Here is a 19,792-nt window from a genome sequence, read left to right on the forward strand (position 1 = left end):
CTGTCCATTCTATCTAAGCCTCTCAAAATCTTTTAAACCTCAACTTGATCTACCCTTGGCCTCTACCACCCAAGAGAAAACAACCCATGTTTATCCAGTCTCTCGTGATAGCACATGCCCTCTAATTGAGGCAGCATCCTGATAAACCTCTTTTGCACCCTCTCCAAAGCCTCAACATCCTTCCTTTACTGTGGCGACCAGGCTGCACTTGGAGTACTGCAACCATTTTGTGCCCCATATCTCAGAAAGAGTCCAGATGAGGTTCACAAGGATGGTTCCAGGAATGAAGGGGTTAACATCTGAGGGGCATTTGGCAGCTTTGGGTCTGTACTCACTGGAATTTAGAAGAATGCTAGGGGATCTATTTGAAACACTGAATGTTGGAAGGACTAGATAGGGTAAATATGGAGTGGGTAGCTTAGAGGAAGTAGAGAGGCTACAGTAGAACTTAGATAGATTCAGAGAATGGTCAAAGAAATGGCAGATAAAATACAGTGTCGAGAAGTGTATGGTCATCCACTTTGGTAGAAGTAGTAAAAGAATGGACTATTTTCCAGATGGAGAGAAATTCAAAAATCCGAAGTGTAAAGTGATTTGGGAGTCCTCATGCAGGATTCCCTGATGGTTAATTTGCAGGTTGAATTGGTGGTGAGGAAGGTGAATATAGTGTTAGCATTCATCTCAGGAGGACAGGAATATAAAAGCAAGGATGTAATGCTGCGGATATATAAGGCACATGAGGCCTCACGGACTATTGTGTGCAGTTTTGGGCCCCTTATTTAAGAAAGGATTTGCTGACATAGGACAGGGTTCAGAGGAGCTTCACAAGAACGATTTTGGCAATTAAATGGTTATCATCTGAGCAGCAATTGTATACTCTGGGCCTGTTCTCACAGGAAATTAGAAGAATGTGGGAGTGTTCTCATTGAAACTTATTGAATGTTGAAAGAATGTTGAATGTTTTCAGTTCTGGTCACCTCATTATAGGAAGGATGTGGAATCTATGGGGGGCGGTTGCAGAGGAGATTTACCAGGATGTTGCCTGGATTGGAAAACAAGTCTTATGAGGCAAGGTTAGCAGAGCTGGGACTTTTCTCTTTGGAGCGTAGATGGATGAGAGGGGACTTGATAGAGGTCTACAAGATTATGAGAGGCACAGATAAGGTGGATAGCCAGTACCTGTTTCCCAGGGCATGAATAGCAAACACCAGAGGGCATATGTACAAAGTTAAGGGAGGGAAGTTTAGGGGAGACATCAGGGGTAAGTTTTTTTACACAGAGGGTGTGAGTGCCTGGAATGACTTGCCAGGGATGGTGGTGGAGGCTAAAACATTAGGGGTATTTAAGAACCTCTTGGACAGGCACATGGATGAAGGAAAAATAGAGGGTTACGGGGTAGTGAGGGTTTAGTACGTTTCTTTTTTAAGGAATACATGGGTTGGCACAACATCGAGGGCTGAAGGGCTTGTATTGTGCTGTAGTATTCTAGTGTCTAGTGTCTATATAGAGTGGGTGTGAAGAGAATGTTTCCGACAGTGGAGGGGTTTTGGACTAGAGAGTACAGCTTCAAACTAGAGGGACTCTATTTGAAAGCCCTTAACTCCAAGTCGAGTCATCCGGACTCCGTCTTTTTAGCAAGCTTTCATATTTTTACGAGGTTGAGTTGCTAGCTCAATGCTCAACCCAGCACAGATGGAAAGCGTGCAAGGGAGCCGGCTGGATTCGAACTCCGGAGTCTTCGCTCCAAAGTCCGGCATTGATGCCACTACACCACGAGCTGGCCATTTGGAATAGAGCTGAGGAGGACTTTCTTTAGCCAGAGGGTGCTAAATCTGTGGAATTCATTGACACAGATGGCTGAGGAGGCCAGGTCTTTGGATGTACTTAAGGCAGAGATTCATAGGTTTTCGATTAGTCAGGATGTGAAAAGTTATGAGGAGAAGGCAAGAGAATGGGATTAAGAGGGAATGGGATCAACCATGATGAAATGGCGGATCAGGAGTGATGGGCCAAAGAGCCTAATTCTGCTCCTATGTCTTGTGGTCTAAGCTGAGGTTGATAGGTTGGCATGAAGAAGGGTCGTCAAATGTGTTTACATTTGGCAGAGGCAGACTGGGCAAACTGAATTATTAAATTGTATTTTATTTCATCCTTGCAGCCAAAGCTACAATCCATTTGGTTTAAGTCTCATGCACCCAAGCAGCCTTCTCCTTTGCAATATTTTGACAGTTTAGCCTAGATTGAGTTAACATTGGAGAGTTAATTATGTGTAAATTGGCTGCCAGAACCAGGTGCTAAACTGTGGCGAATGGTCTTATATCTGCTAATGTAATGGGTGCTCATTTTCGGTCATACAACCATAAGACACTGGAGCAGAATTAGGCCATTCGGCCCATTGAGTCAGACCTGCCATTTCATCACAGCAGATTTAAGATCCCTCCCAACTCATTTTTCTGCTTTCTCTCCGTAACCTTCGAGACCCTTACTAATCAAGAACCCATCAACCTTCGCTTGAAATATACTCAATGACTTGGCCTCCAAAGCCATTCCATGGCAATGAATTCCACAGATTCACCATTCTGGCTGAAGAAATCCCTCTTCATTTCTGAGGCTGCGGCTCTCCGTGTCCACTCCATCTTTGCCTTTCAATATTGAATGTGTTTCAGTAAGGTTCTCTTCCTCCCCATGCTGCCCCCATGACCACCTTCTTCTAAACTCCAGCAAGGAGAGGCCCGGACCCAACAAACGCTCCTCGTACGCTGACCCTCTGTCACCCGGTTCCAGTGTTTCACCACTGTCTTCCCAGATTTAACAGTTAAATTTTCTTTTCTTGCCCTCATCAGTCAACAGAGAAGATGCCGTTGCAATGCTTGGTTCATCAGTTTTACTGGATTCGGAAGTCAAAGTTAACCCGCAGATGCAAGAGATCGTTTGGACATTCATCAGCAGCCACAACAGCCCTGTCATCATTTTACATCACACCCCGAGTTACAAGAAGTGGGTAGAGCCCAGTGAACAGTTCAAGTTGCGCCTGGGTTTTATTCTTTCCAATGGTTCTTTGGTGATAAATGGATTAAAAGTCAGGGACGAAGGAGATTACAGTTTGGAGGTAGATGGCCGTGAACTGAAAATAATACATTTGTCCCTCTTCGGTGAGTACATGAATAACTGATTCAAGGTTCAAGTTTATTTAACATGTGTACAGTACTGTGCAAAAGTCTTAGGCACATAAATGTATACAGTAGCCAGGGTGCCTAAGACTTTGTAGTTTGATATATTACGTCTTTCCATTTGCCAAATACTATTAGATCAATAGTATTAAGTGTTATTTGGTAACTGGAAAGACATAATATTCAGTACTTGGGCACCCTAGCTATGTAGGTGTACTTCAGACTTTGGCACAATATTGTACATGTGGGTTTTTCAACATTGGGACTGGCTCTTTAGACTATTATCTTCCTCTCAGTCAGAGATATAGATGACAACTGAAACAGGCCTTTCAGCCCATGAATATTTTTGTTAGCCCTGACATAGCCCTTGTTATTGCTGTTCCTCACTTTGACCTGACACCTCATTAAATGGTCATCCGTCCCATTCTTGGTACGGCTGAGGGCATATCCCAGCTTGGAACGTGAGCCGCACAGACACGTGGCTGAAAAGCAAGTCCTCCCTTCCCCACACATTTGATGAAAGGTGGGAGCCGCAGCAGCCGTAGTAGTTTGACGCTATGCCATCAGAGTTCAGAGTTCAATTCCGGCACTGTCTGTGAATGTTTGTACGTCCTTCCTGTGAACACGTGGGTTTCTTCACAGTGCTCCAGTTTCCTCCCACTGTCCAAAGGTGTACTGGTTAGTGGGTTAACTGGTGATTGTAAATTGTCCCACCGTTAGGCTTGGGTTAAACAGGTGGGTTGCTGGGCAGTGTGGCTCGTTGGGCTGGGAGGGTCGGTTCTGCACCGTATCCCGAAATAAATGTCACGCAATGAGGTTTCATTGCAAGTCATCAGTTCATAATATGTGGCATTGATTAACTGGACTCTGGAAACTCACACTCGTTCCTCAAAAACACTTTATTTACTTGTGCACAAGGAGAACTGCATGACCCCTGTCACCGCACTGTTCTGAAGTCTGAACAGAGAAAATGCCACTGTCAGAACAAATTGAATTGCTTTACAGATATTGACCAGCTGGTACATGTTCAAGTTCCTGACTTGCAAAATTAATTGCCATTCAGGATAGTTGTTGCCTGATCCTGGAATCCTTATCTGATCCGCCTGTGCCAAATAGCTCCAGTCCTGTGCTATGTTCTCCAAAGGCCTTCCCTAGTGACCTATCTTGGCTGCACTGACTGCACACTATATGTATTCTGTGCTTGCCAGGACATTATCGTGACCCTTGCCTTGCTGCCCCTTCCACAGTAGCACAGTGCTTATCACATTCGCCTTACAGCGCCAGTTGTCACTGACTGCAGCTCAATTCCCGTCACCGTCCGTAGGCATTTTGTATGTTCTCCCTGTGACCGTGTGTGTTTCCTCACACATTCCGAACATGTACGGATGGTGAAAAAGGATCTAGTGCTTTCCTGGCGTATGTGATGAATAAACTGTTCACAGACTCCCAGCCGGCTATAGGTATCGATTTTAACCAATGTTTCAATGACAAGGTCTGCCATCTTCATCGGGGATGATGTCTGGGCATGTCTAGTCCGGTGGTATTTATACCCCTGTTGTCCCTCTCTCCTGAATGGTTAGTCCTCGTCCAATCAGGTTTCCACTGAAACCCATATCAAGGAGCACAGGCAATGTATCCGTTTGGGTTACCTGGAGAAATTGGCAGTGGCAGAACATTGTGTTCACAATGGCCATAGGATTGAATTCGACGGCACAAAACTGTGCCACACCAATGGCTTTTGGGACCACCTGGTGAAGGAAGCATTTGAAATAAAACTAGAGGAAAAGAATTTTATCCAAGGCAAAGGTCTTCCTCTAGCTAAGAACTGGAATTTATTTGTAAGCAAGGTGGGACGGCAGAAACCTGATTGGATGAGGACTAACCATTCAGGAGGGGTAGAATACAGGGGTGTAAATACCACCGGACTAGACATGCCCAGGCATCGTTCCTGATGAAGATGACAGAGTTTGTCATCGAAACGTCAGTTAAAATCGATACCTGCACCTGCCTTGAAGCCCAAGAGAGTTTATTCATGTACGGTTAGGGTTAGTGAGTTGTGTTTATGCTATGTTAGCGTGTCAGCACGTCTGGACTGCACAATCACAAAACAACACATTTAACTATACGTTTTTGAAATACAAATAAAGCTAGACTTTCTGCCCTTTAGATAACCTGTTGGAAGCTACGATATTGACCATCTCCTCCTTCCCTGCTTCTACTATCTGGCTCATCTGCAACGTCAGTGGAGATCCTCAGAAGTATCAATGGTGGAAAAATGGAGCGGAAATCTCCCAGTTTCACCAGCTTATCGATGGCAATCGGACTCTAATGATCATGAATGCCTCAAGACATGACTGTGGAATTTATACCTGCGCGGCAACCAATCCAGTCAGCTTCATCCAGGCTAACCACACCCTATTCATTTCTGGTGAGTTTGGTTTGTAAATCTTATTCTGAGAGTAAATTTGACATCATCGTTTAGTGGCCAGCTTTGGAAATCAATCTGTTGGCACTGGGAGTGTTAAAGTTCATAGAAATTTTGCAATAGGCTAAGAGGCCATTGGGTCCATCTTGTCTGTACTAGCTCTGAGTAATCCACCTACTCCATTTTCCTGCTCCACAATTAAATCTGTCTCGATTACAACAATTCTTGAGGCAAAATTTGGCAACGTACCCTGACAACGTACCAGCTTGGATTCTTTTGCTAATCATTGTCCTTCTACATCCTCCAGTTCTCAAGCTCTCTGGTTTCAAATATCTGTACCAGATCTTCTCACCTCCTCCCCGTTCCGCAGAGAATGGCTTCAGTCTCTTGTCACGTACCCCGTAACAGGAATAAAGGAACCAGCAGAAATAGAAACCACTTTGGAGTCTAGTATTGCTAATAACTAATAATATTTATGAATAACTACACAATACAGTAAACTAAGTGAAGATAAATCAAACAGATTAACAAGAATCATATATATAAGTAAGTAAATCAATAAGTGTGGAAAAATATGAATGAAAAATCCAAGCTTCTTTAAGTCTAGGGGTAAAAAGATACAGTCTTAAGATGTTGAGCAAAGTTCAATTCAGTTCAGTTCATGGTATGTAGTTGAATGGTGGTGGAGAGAGAGGGAGAGTGAGTTGAGTCTTCAGGTGAGCTGTTGTCGTCGATTTCCTCATCGTCCTTTGAAATCCTTCACAAGTCACCGACTGTGACTTCAACAACAAAGGGGACGGTACTTCGGTGTGGTGGAGCTGTCTACCCAGGTCTGGGTCAGAGACATGGACAACTCCCCACCGATGTTGCCTTTGAGGTTTCACTGGCAGAGCAATTAGATCAATCCGCCTGGTCGATCCTCCAAAACCCACTTTCTCTGTGGGCACAACAATGCTCATTCAGTGTTGCGATCATGTGTCTGAGGTCTGTATCATCTGACCTCCTATTTATCTCACCATGCTGAGCATCACCTGTCATTCAAAGAATCCCTCCTTCCTTTGTCTGTAAAGGAATGCGAGCAGGCAACAAGTTCTTGAAAGTAACATCAATAATGTCCTGTCGGTCACCATAGCAACCTTCGAGCTGCTCGGTGCTGTCTCCAAACCCAACTCAGTAGAAATACAAAGTTACTTCCAGTGCCTTAAAGTGACAGTCCAACCGTCAATCTTCCTCTCTTTCTCTCTCTTTAAAACAAACCATCGATGATAAATAACTCTCTCTCTGTCTCTCTTCAAACAGTTAATAGGGGCACTCCTGGATCCCCTCACACCCTTCAGTCCGCCCACACGGCTGCCAATCGAGGAACCTTGAAATGAGGCTGAGGAGGGGTATTGTCTTTATCTCTGTAACTCTGAGCCACACTTTCTGCTTTCTAATTTATTATTTGTCATCTATTCAGCCCTCATCTGCAAATAATACTTTTTCCTGAACAGACAAACACTTAACCTCTCATCGAATAAGGGGTGTAATAGAAACATAGAAAACCTACAGCACAATACAGGCCCCTTCGGCCCACAAAGTTGTGCCGAAAATGTCCTTACCTTAGAACTAACTAGGCTTACCCATAGCCCTCTATTTTTCTAGGCTCCATGTACCTATCCAGGAGACTCTTAAAAGACCCTATTGTTTCCGCCTCCACCACCGCTGCCGGCAGCCCATTCCATGCACTCACCACTCTCTGCGTAAAAACCTTACCCCTGACATCTCCTCTGTACCTACTTCCAAGCACCTTAAAAACTCTGTCCTCTGGTGATATCCATTTCAGTCCTGGGAAAAAGCCTATGGCTATCCACACAATCAATGCCTCTCATTATCTTATACACCTCTCTCAGGTCACCTCTCATCCTCTGTCGCTCCAAGGAGAAAAGGCCGAGTTCACTCAACCTATTCTCAAAAGACATGCTTCCCAATCCAGGCAACATCCTTGTAAATCTCCTCTGCACACTTTTTATGGTTTCCACATCCTTCCTCTACTCAGCTGACCAGAACTGAGCGCAGTACTCCAAGTGGGGTCTGACCAGGGCCCTATGTAACTGTAACATTACCTCTCAGCTCCTGAACTCAATCCCACGATTGATAAAGGCCAATGAAGTGTATGCCTTCTTAACCACAGAGTCAACCTGTGTCCCAGCTTTGAATGTCCAATGGACTCGGACCCCAAGATCTCTCTGATCCTCCACACGGCCAAGAGTCTTACTGTTAATACTATATTCTGCCATCATATTTGACCTCCAAAATGAACCACCTCACACTTATCTGGGTTGAACTCCATCTGCCACTTCTCAGCCCAGTTTTGCATCCTATCAATATCCCGCTGTCACCTCTGACAGCCCTCCACAATATCCACAACACCACCAACCTTTGCGTCATCAGCAAATTTACTAACCCATCCCTCATCTTCCTCATCTAGGTCATTTATAAAAATCACGAGTAGGTACACCACTGGTCACCGACCTCCATGCAGAATAAGACCCATCAACAACCACTCTTTGCCTTCTGTGAGCAAGCCAGTTCTGGATCCACAAAACAATGTCCCCTTGGATCCCATGCTTCCTTACTTTCTCAATAAGCCTTGCATGGGGTACCTTATCAAATGCCTTGCTGAAATTCATATACCATAGTCATAGTCATACTTTATTGATCCCGGGGGAAATTGGTATTTGTTACAGTTGCACCATAAATAAATAGTAATAAATATACACTACATCTACTGCTCTACCATCATCAATGTGTTCAGTCACATCCTCAAAAACTTCAGTCAGGCTTGTAAGGCACGACCTGCCTTTGTCAAAGTCATGCTGACTATTCCTAATCATATTATGCCTCTCCAAATGTTCATAAATCCTGCCTCTCAGGATTTTGTCCATCAACTTACCAACCACTGAAGTAAGACTCACTGGTCTATAATTTCCTGGGCTATCTCTACTCCCTTTCTTGAATAAGGGAACAACATCCACAACCCTCCAATCCTCCGGAACGTCTCCCGTCCTCATTGATGATGCAAAGATCATTGCCAGAGGCTCAGCAATCTCCTTCCTCACTTCCAACAGTAGCCGAGGGTACATTCCATCTGGTCCCGGTGACTTATCCAATTTGATGCTTTCCAAAAGCTCCAGCACATCCTCTTCCTTGATATCTACATTTTTAGTCCACTGCAAGTCAACCCTACAATGGCCAAGCTCCTTTTCAGTAGTGAATGCTGAAGCAAAGTATTCATTAAGTACCTCTGCTTTCTCCTCCGGTTCCATACACACTTTTCCACTGTCACACTTGATTGGTCCTATTCTCTCACGTCTTATCCTCTTGCTTATCACATACTGGTAGAATGTCTTGGGGTTTTCCTTAATCCTGTCCGCCAAGGACTTCTCATGGCCCCTTCTGGCTCTCCCAAATTTATTCTTAAGCTCCTTCCTGCTAGCCTTATAATTTCCCAGGTCTCTATCATTACCTAGTTTTTTGAACATTTTGTAAGCTCTTCTTTTCTCCTTGACTAGATTTATTACAGTCTTTGCCCACCACAGTTCCTGTACCCTACCATCCTTTCCCTGTCTCATTGGAACGTACCTATGCAGAACCCCACGCAAATATCCTCTGAACATTTGCCACATTTCTTCCATACGTTCCCCTGAGAACATCTGTTGCCAATTTATGCTTCCAAGTTCCTGCCTGATAGCCTCATATTTCCCCTTACTCCAATTAAACGTTTTTCTAGCTTGTCTGTTCCCATTCCTCTCCAATGCTATGGTAAAGGAGATAGAATTGTCATTGCTATCTCCAAAATGGTCTCCCACTGAGAGACCCAACACCTGACCAGGTTCATTTCCCAATACTAGATCAAGTACAGCCTTTCCTTTTGTAGGCTTATCTACGTATTGTGTCAAGAAACCTTCCTGAAAACACCTAACAAACTCCACCCCATCTAAACCCCTCACTCTAGGGAGATGCCAATCAATATTTGGAAAATTAATATCTCCCACCACAACAACCCTGTTATTATTACACCTTTGCAGAATCTGTCTCCATATCTGCTCCTCACAAACTCTCCCCAATAGGCTTAACAAATCTCCCTGCCAGGATATTGGTCCCCCTGGGATTCAAGTGCAACCCGTCCTTTTTGTACAGGTCACACCTGCTCAAAAGGAGGTCCCAATGATCTAGGAATCTGAATCCCTGCCCCCTTCTCCAATCCCTCAGCCACACACTTATTCTCCACCTGATTCTATTTCTATACTCACTGTCACGTGGCACAGGCAGTAATTCCAAGATTACTACCTTTGAGGTCCTGCTTCTCAACTTCCTTCCTAACTCCCTATAGTCTGTTTTCAGAACCTCTTTCCTTTTCCTGCCTATGTCGTTGGTACCGATATGTACTACGACCTCTGGCTCTCCTCTTACCCACTTCAGGGTATCGTGGATGCGATCAGGAACATCCCCTACCCTGGCACCTGTTAGGCAAATTACCTTCTGCGTTTCTTTCCTGCATCCACAGAATCGCCTGTCTGACCCCCTAACTATGGAGTCCCCTATCAATAATGCCATCCTCTTCCTTTCCCTACCCTTCTGAGCCACAGGGCCAGACTTTGTGCCAGAGGCATGACCACTGTTGCTTCCTGCAGGTAGGCTGTCTCCCCCAACAGTACTCAAACAGGAGTACTTATTGTTAAGGGGGACAGCCACTGGGGTACCCTCTAGCATCCGCCTCTTGCACTTCCCTCTCCTGACTGTTATCCACTTGTCTGTCTCCCGTGGTCCCAGTGTGACCACCTGCTTATATCTCCTCTCTGTCACATCCTCACTCTCCCTGACCAGACGAAGGTCATTGAGCTGCATGTCCAGTTCCCTAACGCAGTCCTAAAGGAGCTGTAGCTCGATGCACTTGGCACAGATATGGCTGCCCAGGAGGCTGGGAGTCTCCAGGACCTCTCACATCTGACACTGAGCACAGAAAACCAGCCTCACACACATACTTTCTGACTTACTTCTAAACAGACAATCTACCTCGCTTCAACCCATTATCACCGAAGCCCCGTTGAGCCAAAGCCTTCCTACTCTGTCGACCTCTACTCTGACACCCACTACTCCAGCGCCCGCTGTATAAATGTCATCTTTTTAAACTCATCTCGGTGTTTTCACTGGCTGACGTCCACGCACTTGCGCAGTTGTGCCCCGATCATAAGGCTGAAGAAATGTTTTTTTTTCTCCTGATTCAGTGGACAATGAGCTAAGAGTACTGGTTAGAAATTGAAATAATGTATTGTCATCTACCATAATCCTTCGACCGTTTTATTTTGCTGATGAGCAGCCACTTTCTGCGGATGGTAGGCATGGTAACAGTTGGTAACCTTTTTCCCTAAAAAATAACCACACTAAGCCATGATATGTGCTCCTTTTAATTTGTTGTTTATTTGTGAGATACAGTGTGGAATATGCCCTTCGAGCCGTGCCGCCCAGCAATCCCTCGATTTAGTTCTCGCCTCATCATGGGACAATTTGCAACGATCAGTTGACCTCCCAGCCAGTATGCCTTTGGACTGTGGGACGAAACCCTTGCAGTCAAGGGGAGAATGTACAAACTCCTTACTGGCTGCAGTGGGAATTGAACCTGGGACGCTGGTACTGTAAAGCGTTGTGCTAACCACTACACTACGTGTGGTCCCATGGTAACGTAGCTCTTCTACGACTTGCATCTTAATCCCTGGTCAGGTGACTTGCTGAGGAGCCGGGGTTAGCAACGTGTCTTCTGGGCCTGGGGAAAGAATATCCGTCACGCCCCAAGTTTTGCATCTTCTGTCAGTTTGGAATGTTGCTCAGAGTTGTTCATTCTTGGCTGGAACAGCAAGTTGCTGTCTAGTAAGTGCTCCTGAGAGGGCATGTAGAGCACATTGGTACAGGCGTGAAGTCACAGGCTGGTGAAACGGGGCAGAGGTTGGCGCTTTCCCATCCCTGCAGGAGATGAAGGGAACCGTAGGCTTGTTGCAATTCATAGCAAATCCCTTTGTCGTCTCTGTGTAACATTGTTCAAAGTTATTTTTTAATTGCAGGTTTTCATCAAGAGGACGTTGCAATAATTGTTCTGTCGGTGATCTCTTCGGTGCTTTCTATTTTGCAGTGCTCGCAGTGCTTGCTGCTGAAGACAGACAGAGGTATTTATCATTGTGTCCCAAATGAATGAAAGGAATCCTGGTTATTTTCTCGAGTTAATTTTTGTTCTTTAAGAATTGTCTCAAATAAGTGGCTGCCCTGATTAACCGATGGCCCAGTTAACTGGAATCCACTGCACGTACTGTAGAGCTCACCATATACTAAGTGGAGTTTCATTTTCCTGCAGGCCTTTACAGGAAAGTAAAGAAATACATTCGAATTTATGAAAAACCTTTACATAAAGACTCTCGAACAGCCAATGTGCAAAAGAAAACAAATTGTGCAAATAATTTAAATAAATAATATTGAGAACATGAGTGGTAGAGTCCTTAAAAGTGAGTCTGTAGGTTGTGGAATCAGTTTAGAGTTGAGACGAGTGAGTGAGGGGGCTAAGCACACAAACTGTGCTGATGGTAATTGTGGAGGAGATGTCGTTGCCAATCTGAACTGACTGGGATCTGCAAGTGAGGAAATCAAGGAGGGATTGATTACAATTGTTGACTTACACAGGGAGGTATTGGGGCATTCAAATTTCAGGGCTGGAATTTGAAGGGTCACACATGGCCTCTCTCTCTCTCCCCCTCTCTCACGCATGCCCTTCTCTCGTGCACAGCACTCGCACACTCAGCTCCCTCCCTCCCTCTCTGATACGCATAAGCTCTTCAAATCCCAGTTGAGCAGCACTTCTTGGAGAGTAACGGAGGGTCCCGATAGATGCTGGACCAACCAGCAAAACCCCAATGAATTAAAAGCACCAGGGGAAGGAGAGGTGTCCCTCGGACCACATGCTGGAAGATCCCTCAAAACTGGTTCATCAGTTGCCAGTGGGCTCCCTGGACAAACACCACTTGTTCACTGCTTAGTGTCTCTGCATTCAGGCATTTTGGCCTGCAGCCCCATTTGGGGAACAGTTTCCACCCTGGACTAGAACACTGTCTAGTGCCCGAGAGCATCCGGGTACAGTGATGACCCAGTCCTCGGTCTCGCAGCAGAGTTCAGGGTGAAACTGCAACTTCTGGGCTGCTGTAGGTTAATGCTACCCCAGCTCCCATAATCATTGGGATGATGCACACATGATTCACATTGCGTCCTTTCCTCCTCCACTGGGCTCACACACAGGGAGACTGCATTCTATCTGTCTTTTCGGTATTCAGCCCATGGATAATCAGATGGCATACTACGAGATGAGCTGTTTTCTGGTGCTTTTTGCTCCTCTCTGCTGTCTCCTCTTTGCTGCCAGTGTCCATCAGCTCTGAGACTCCTCCAGTGCTCTGGTGGCTACTCCACCCCCGGGCTGGTATTTGAGTTGAGTGCCACCAGCAGCCTGACTCATCCCGAGTCCCACCTCCGTTACCGCGAGCTCGCTCTCTGATTCCTGTGTCCAGCCATTTATGTAGGTCTCACATTTGGACTGTTCTGGATTTTTCTTGATTGCAGCTGTGAGGCGGGTCAAATGCTTGAGGCAGTTCCTGGGTATCTGTACCTTCATGACCTACGTCACGACCGTCATGACCTGTGTCGCAACCCTCACCAAACTTATCCCTACGAAAGGTACGTGTGTGATGTTCTGCATGTGCATTGTTCTGATCAGTGTGGGATTCAGCACACCCCTCCACCTTCACATCCAGCACCCAAGGACAGGCAGGGTGGGTATCTGGACTCCAGAAGGCATGTGAAGGAACTCGTAAATTAAAGGCATAATTATAAAGCTTGGAAAACAGTTGTTGGTTCAGTGCGGGGAGCCAGTGTGTAGGGGTAACCTGCAGGGGCTGAAGTTGGTGGGATTTGGGTCATGGTGCTGTACAGGAATGTGTGGTGGGCCTTTTGGAGGAAGGAGGTGGAATCTTTCGCAAGGTGATTTCCCAGGATGCTGCCTGGACTAGAGCTGGTCTCCTAGGACAGGTTGAGCGAGCTAGGTCTTTCTCATCAGTGGAAAGGGGGATGAGGGGTGACTTGAGAGAATTATACAAGGTAAGAAGCGTAGATCGAGTAAATAGCCAGAGACTTCTTCCCCAGGGCTGAAACAAGGAGGCACAATTTTAAGATAGGTATAGAAGAGATGTTAGAGGCAGTTTTGTTTAATACACAGAGATTGGTGGGTGTGTGGAATACCCTGCCAGGGGTGGTGAAAGAGGTAGATACATTAGGGGCATATGAGAAACTCTTGGGCACTTGGAGGAGAGAAAAAATGCAAAGCTATGTAGGATGAGAGGAAAATGGAGAGTGATGAAGGAGGGATGGGTTCGATTGATCTTAGACTAGGTTAAGAGGTGGACACAACACCATCTGACAAGGGCTCTACTGTTCTGTAGAGTGCTATGCAACTGGTCCTTGGATTGACTGGGCTGATGATGTGAAATGCGACTTTACCAAGTTGGTCAAGTTTGACCGGAGAGGTGACATTGTGAACTAACCCCCCGCCTTGTCTTTCTCCCCGGGCCTCCTGCCCCATGATCCTCTCATAATCCCTTTGCCTATCACCTGTCCAGTTCTTGGCTCCATCCCTCCCCCTCCTGTCTTCTCCTATCATTTCGGATCTCCACCTCCCCCTCCCACTTTCAAATCTCTTACTAACTCTACCTTCAGTTAGTCCTGACCAAGGGACTCGGCCTGAAGCGTCGACTGTACCTCTTCCTAGAGATGCTGCCTGGCCTGCTGCATTACCAGCAACTTTGATGTGTGTTGGTTGGGGCATCTGGGACCAGGAGACCTGGGGCCAGGGTCAATTGCATAGTACTGTTCTGTTTGTTTTAATATTAGGAATCGCTTTTCCCCAGAGTGAAAAGAAGTAATGTTCTGTCAGGAAATTCAATGGGGCACGAGGGCATCAGTCACTTTTGCTTGGCCGGTGATGTCATTCCCTGTATGACAATTTCCGGTAGGGGAACTGCAAGTTAATTGGACCATGCTGTCCTGGGAGTTCCCACCACTGGGCAGTCCCAGGGCCATTCTCTTTCATCACTGCAGCTCCAAACTCTAGGATGCCTTCCAGATGTTAGTCACTGAACTTCATCCACCGGGACTTCAGAGTGTCCTGGCTTTTCTCCACCCACACCTCTGCACACCTGCTTGAATTGTTCACGTAAACATGTTTGCAACATTCAAGGTCAGGCAGCGTCTCTGTAGTGAGAGGTGGACAGTGAAATGCTGTCTACCCCCCCCCCCACACTGTTTGCAACGACGTACCTCTTTGCACCAGTGGTGAACCCAGTGATGATTCTCCCATCATCTGAGTCGGTCTGGAGAGCCGGTGGTTCAGGTCTGTCACCGTCAGGTGGAGTGAGGTTAGAAATCTGTGTTTCCTTTTGCAGAGATGGGTGAAGGGCTGAGCTGAAGAAAGTGAACTGTGTGGAGGGGCGGAGACCAGGAGAGCCTCTCGAGTGTCTCACCCTGGTCTGGTCTACCCACAGCTGGTGAGAGTGCAGTTCAGGGGAACAAATGCTAAGGGGTGTAACGAAAAGGAATAAAGAGAAATAAAAGAAAGAATGGCACTTCTGAACAATCTATCACTTCTATAGATAAGATGAAGGAAATTCCTTAGTGATAATTTAGTCAATAGGCTACATAATTAAAACAATTACATCACATGGGTAATACTTGTTAAAAAGTACAAATTTTATAAAAAGTATTATTTTTAAAAAAGTGGTTTCCAACAAGAGGTTTCACCCTCAGGTGAAGCAGGTGAAAAGCAGATCCAGCATTGCCCCCTCTACAGGAACAGTATATAAAGCACAGTTCTGGGGAAGTTACAGAATGGAAATCCTGCGTCTTGTTGTTTAATTTCCCGTTTATTACTGAGTGAACCGCTGACCATTGCTGTGGGGTCTTTGCTCCCCAGGTTCGGACCCTGTCGTAGTAGCGGTTTATTGCACAGTGTCCCTTCAGCTTCTGACTTTGGGTCTGCTGCTCGTTGTCCAGAGGCTGGACTGTTTCAGAAAGAGGGCAGGTAAGAGACTGGGTCATTCATTGTACAACCTCTCAGTGAAGGAAAGGAATGGAGGGTTATGGGCTGAGTGCAGGTCGGTGGGACTAGATGAGAGTAAGAGTTCGGCACAGACTAGAAGGGCCGGGATGGCCTATTTCCGTGCTGCAATTGTTATATAGTTATATGGTTAATGCACTGTAATTGTCACACTTTGTATTTGACAGCTATTTGGGAAAGGACCGTCGCTGGACTTCATGTCATCGTGATCATCACTTCAGTCGTTTTTTTAGCATTATTAAGTCATCCAGACTGTGAGTTTGCCTAGAGCTCTTCATCATTGTTTATGGCAATGCATGGTTTTGATCATTTTCTTTGTTATATACACACACACACACAGTTGGTTTATTGATCACTGCAGAGTGGTTCTCTGCTGCTTCCTGCTTCCTCCTCTCTCCTTTCCCCAACCACGATGCCCCTCTCCCTGACCCCTTCCCACTCTCAGTCCACAGTAGAGACCCATTTCAGATTCAGGTTTATCATCATTCACAAATGGCATGAAATCTGTTTAACTTTGTTTCCAGCAGCAATACATAAACTTACTACTGTACTGTCTCAAAGTGTTAGGCACCCAAGCAAGACTGTACTTAGGAGACAGAAGGGATGAACTTGGAAAAGTTAATAATTATGAAAGGCAGAGATGAGCTGGACAGTCTTTTCCCCAGGGTCGGGAAGTTGAAAACACGAGGGCATAGATTTAGGTTGAGAGGGGAAAGATCTGAAACAGACCTGAAGGACAGTTTCTTTTAAAACAGAGTGTGATCAGGGTATGGAACAATTTAACAGAGGAACAGGTTGAGACAGGTACAATACCAGAAGCTCTGGGAAGTGTTTAACACCTGGACAGGTACATGGAGGGACGGGCCATGCACCATCCTCTCTTTGCCATTGCTCTGTGAATTTGCTGTGGAAGGTGCATTGGATGTTTACTGTACTGTGGATGTGGGCACTTGGTGTCAGTTTACTCAGTGTCATCATGTTGCACATTTTCAGATCAAGGCTGTGAAAGCAGCTTTATTGTCTGGATGGTATTCTTTGGAGCAGTGATCGTGGGTGCTGTGGTCTTTCTCTTCAACTTCATGGTCGAACACCGTAAGTAAATACCAAACCATTTAGCAGCTGCTGTATCGCTTCCCAGAGTAAAGACCTTCCCCCGATCTCGCAGCCACTTCAGCTCCTACGAGGGTTTCCCGGGCTCTGCTTGAGTTCCCTCACGGAGCTGCTGGCCGTGCATGTGGGGTTTTGGACTCCTGCTGGGATGTAGAAGTGAACAACCTCCCAGCTGAACTCCAGTGATACCCCACTGGGCTCCTTGGAGACTGATGGAGAGGTCTGACAGAGCACAGAATAGGCCCCTCGAGCCGTGCCGTCCAGCAAACCTCAATTTAATCCGAACTTAATCACAGGACAGTTTGCAGTGGTACGTCTCTGGACTGTGGGAGGAAACCCACACGGCCATGGCGAGAGCGTACAAACTCCTTACAGGCAGTGGCGGGAATTGGACCCAGGTTGCTGGTACAGTAAAGCATTGTACTGACCACTACATTACTGCGAAATCTGTAAAGGATCGATTTCTTAGATGGAATCAAAGATGCAAATGAAGGCATCAACACTGAAGAAACAGCACCAGATATTTTGTTAAAATAGATTCCTACTGTTTGTCAAAATTTCATTTTATGTGTTTAGAAATTGACTAATTTACACCTAAAAATTAATACATTGTGTGTTCATAATGCTGCTCTCTCTTGGACACTGATTCACCCAGCCCAGAGAATCTGGGGTACATACTGTGACCTCACTGTAGCACAGGGGGGCTCACCGGATCCAGAACCCATGTCTTACAGAAATTGCCCCATAACTTAAGAAAGAATTTTTTTCAGGTTTGCAATAATGAAATGTTTACAATAGTACAAGATACAGTGTGTGTTCTGAGTTAATTATGGTTGTGTTAGAGTAAATGTTGGAAATTATCATTAAAATGAAAGGACAAGGTGTTAAGGTTTATGTTGAGAATTCAGGAGAATGGTTTTGAGAGGGAAAATAAGTCAGCCATGATGGAATAGTGGAGCAGACTCGATGGGCCAAATGGTCTAGTTCTGCCCCTATGTCTTATTGTTTTAGAGGATGTGTAGGCAGGGCGATGTGATGTGGGTAGCTACAGGAAAGAGATGTTCCTGCTTTACATAAAGATTAGTTTACAAACAGCTCTTGGGAACTGAAGTCTTGTGTAACACCGGGTCTATCTGTATACAGTTACTCTTGAAGTTATAGAACTACTTTGTCTATTCACATTCCCCAGTTAACTTGTAGAGATTGCCTGTTATTGAAATATTCTCTGTGAGTTGGTACCTGGATTCCTCAGTCTGCCGCAGTCTCTGTAGGCATGTCCTTCTCTGCCTGTCACCCTTCCCCTTGGTGTGATGCTTCTGTTGATTGACTGAGATTCACCTACTTCCTGTAACAAATGCACTTTTGTCATTTTAGTATCCTGCAGAAAGGAAAATTCTGAAATGGACCCACCAGATCCCACAGCTTCTGATGAACTTCTGATGTCTGATTTAAAAAGCGTACATCAGTCTTCATTTTCAGACGACATTCCCAGTTCGAAGCCTTAACAGTCTGAACTCAGTCTTGATGACACCTTGGTTTCCCAGCCAAATGCTGAGTCACAGGATCTTGTGTACTGGAGAACGAAGAGAAGAGCTGTGCAGTTGAAAACGAAAGCCTGGATACGAACAACTTGGAGTCATAGAAAACTACAACACATCTCGTCCGTGCTGAACCATTTCAATTGCCTAGTCCATCGACCTGCACCCCAAACATCCAGAGGTTCATAGTGTCACGAACCCCGTGACTGGAATGAAGAACCAGCAGAGATGGAAAACACTTTGGAGTCTAGTATTGCTATAAACTAATAATATTTATTCCTAACTATGCAATACAGTAAGATAAATGTAGATGAATCAAACCGGTTAGCAACGATTATTGTTACATGCGCAAGAAGATCTGTTTTTTTTTGTGAGAATGATGTAATGGTCTTTTGGAGGTCACCTGATGTGATTTTCCCGCCGATGTGAGGTCACGTGATGACACGTGCACCATGAGTATATAAGGGTCGACCCAGGTGACGCAGTTGGTTTTTAGTTTGTAGATTTCCAGGTAGAACGTGCTGTATCTCCGTTTCTGTTGCGTGTTTGTTTTTGTGACGCAGTTTCATTTTTAAAACGGAGTGTTGCGTTCGGTTGCAAGATACCATATTATTGGACTGGAAATTTTTGCTGGATGTGTCGATTTACTCAATTCCAACAGTAGAAGGGAGAGTGAAGAATTTATCGAAGTACAGGATCGAGAGGAGTCGGCATCTTTTGGCAGTTTAATAAAGGATCGAACTTATTGAGTCTTCGTTAGAGGAGTACGACCTGCATCGAGGATAACTCTTGCCAAACAGAGCAAGGAGTTCATGCAAAAAGGTGCTCTCTCTCTCTAAAGGAATTTAAGGTCAGTCGATTTAAACTGTTTATTTTCGGCATCGTGAATCCTGTGGACAGAACCAGCAGGAAAGTTTCATCTGTGAAGAAACCCTTCTCCAGAGAAGTCTCTCCCAATTGAACGTGTAAATGTGTTGGACTTTCGAAGTTATCGCTTTAAGAACTGTTTTCGCATTTAACGCTTTTAAGAACCAGAGCTGAGTGATGGGTTGCTGAACGGCTGCGTACCTGTTAACTTCCAGTTAAAGTTTTCGTTTGTTTTTTTCCTTATCGTTTATCCGTGTTTAATAAATGCTTGGTTGTTTTTATATAACCTGTCTCGGTTGATATTCATTGTTGCCAGTTACGTAACATAAACTGTGGGGGCTCGTGGGAAATGTTCTGATTTTGAGTTTAAGTGCTGGTAATTGCCATTTTGGTTTGGATAAGGGAAATACCCAATTTTTTGTTTTTGGTTTGATTGGTGTGTGTGTTGTATTCGGCATCAATGGATATTGACGGGTTTTTGAAGACGCCTGACTCGGGA

At 45.3% G+C, this 19,792-nt stretch overlaps 1 protein-coding gene across 4 annotated transcripts in view; it reads left to right on the top strand.

The window, feature by feature from the left end:
* Positions 1-19,579, top strand: part of LOC140198125 (uncharacterized) — a 30,462-nt gene extending 10,883 nt beyond the window's left edge. For 3 of the 4 annotated variants that reach the window (XM_072259068.1, XM_072259070.1, XM_072259071.1), the window contains exons 2-9: positions 2,844-3,152; positions 5,338-5,598; positions 11,697-11,798; positions 13,234-13,347; positions 15,635-15,742; positions 15,946-16,032; positions 16,772-16,870; positions 18,263-19,579. In XM_072259068.1, the coding sequence (XP_072115169.1) occupies positions 2,844-3,152; positions 5,338-5,598; positions 11,697-11,798; positions 13,234-13,347; positions 15,635-15,742; positions 15,946-16,032; positions 16,772-16,870; positions 18,263-18,393 (1,211 nt within the window). In that variant the 3' untranslated portion in view covers positions 18,394-19,579. The remainder of the gene's footprint in view (positions 1-2,843; positions 3,153-5,337; positions 5,599-11,696; positions 11,799-13,233; positions 13,348-15,634; positions 15,743-15,945; positions 16,033-16,771; positions 16,871-18,262) is intronic. The other variant, XM_072259069.1, reaches the window with a different exon arrangement.
* Positions 19,580-19,792: the final 213 nt, after the last annotated feature.

Source organism: Mobula birostris, chromosome 5 (assembly GCF_030028105.1).
Source record: "Mobula birostris isolate sMobBir1 chromosome 5, sMobBir1.hap1, whole genome shotgun sequence".
Taxonomy (NCBI): domain Eukaryota; kingdom Metazoa; phylum Chordata; class Chondrichthyes; order Myliobatiformes; family Myliobatidae; genus Mobula; species Mobula birostris.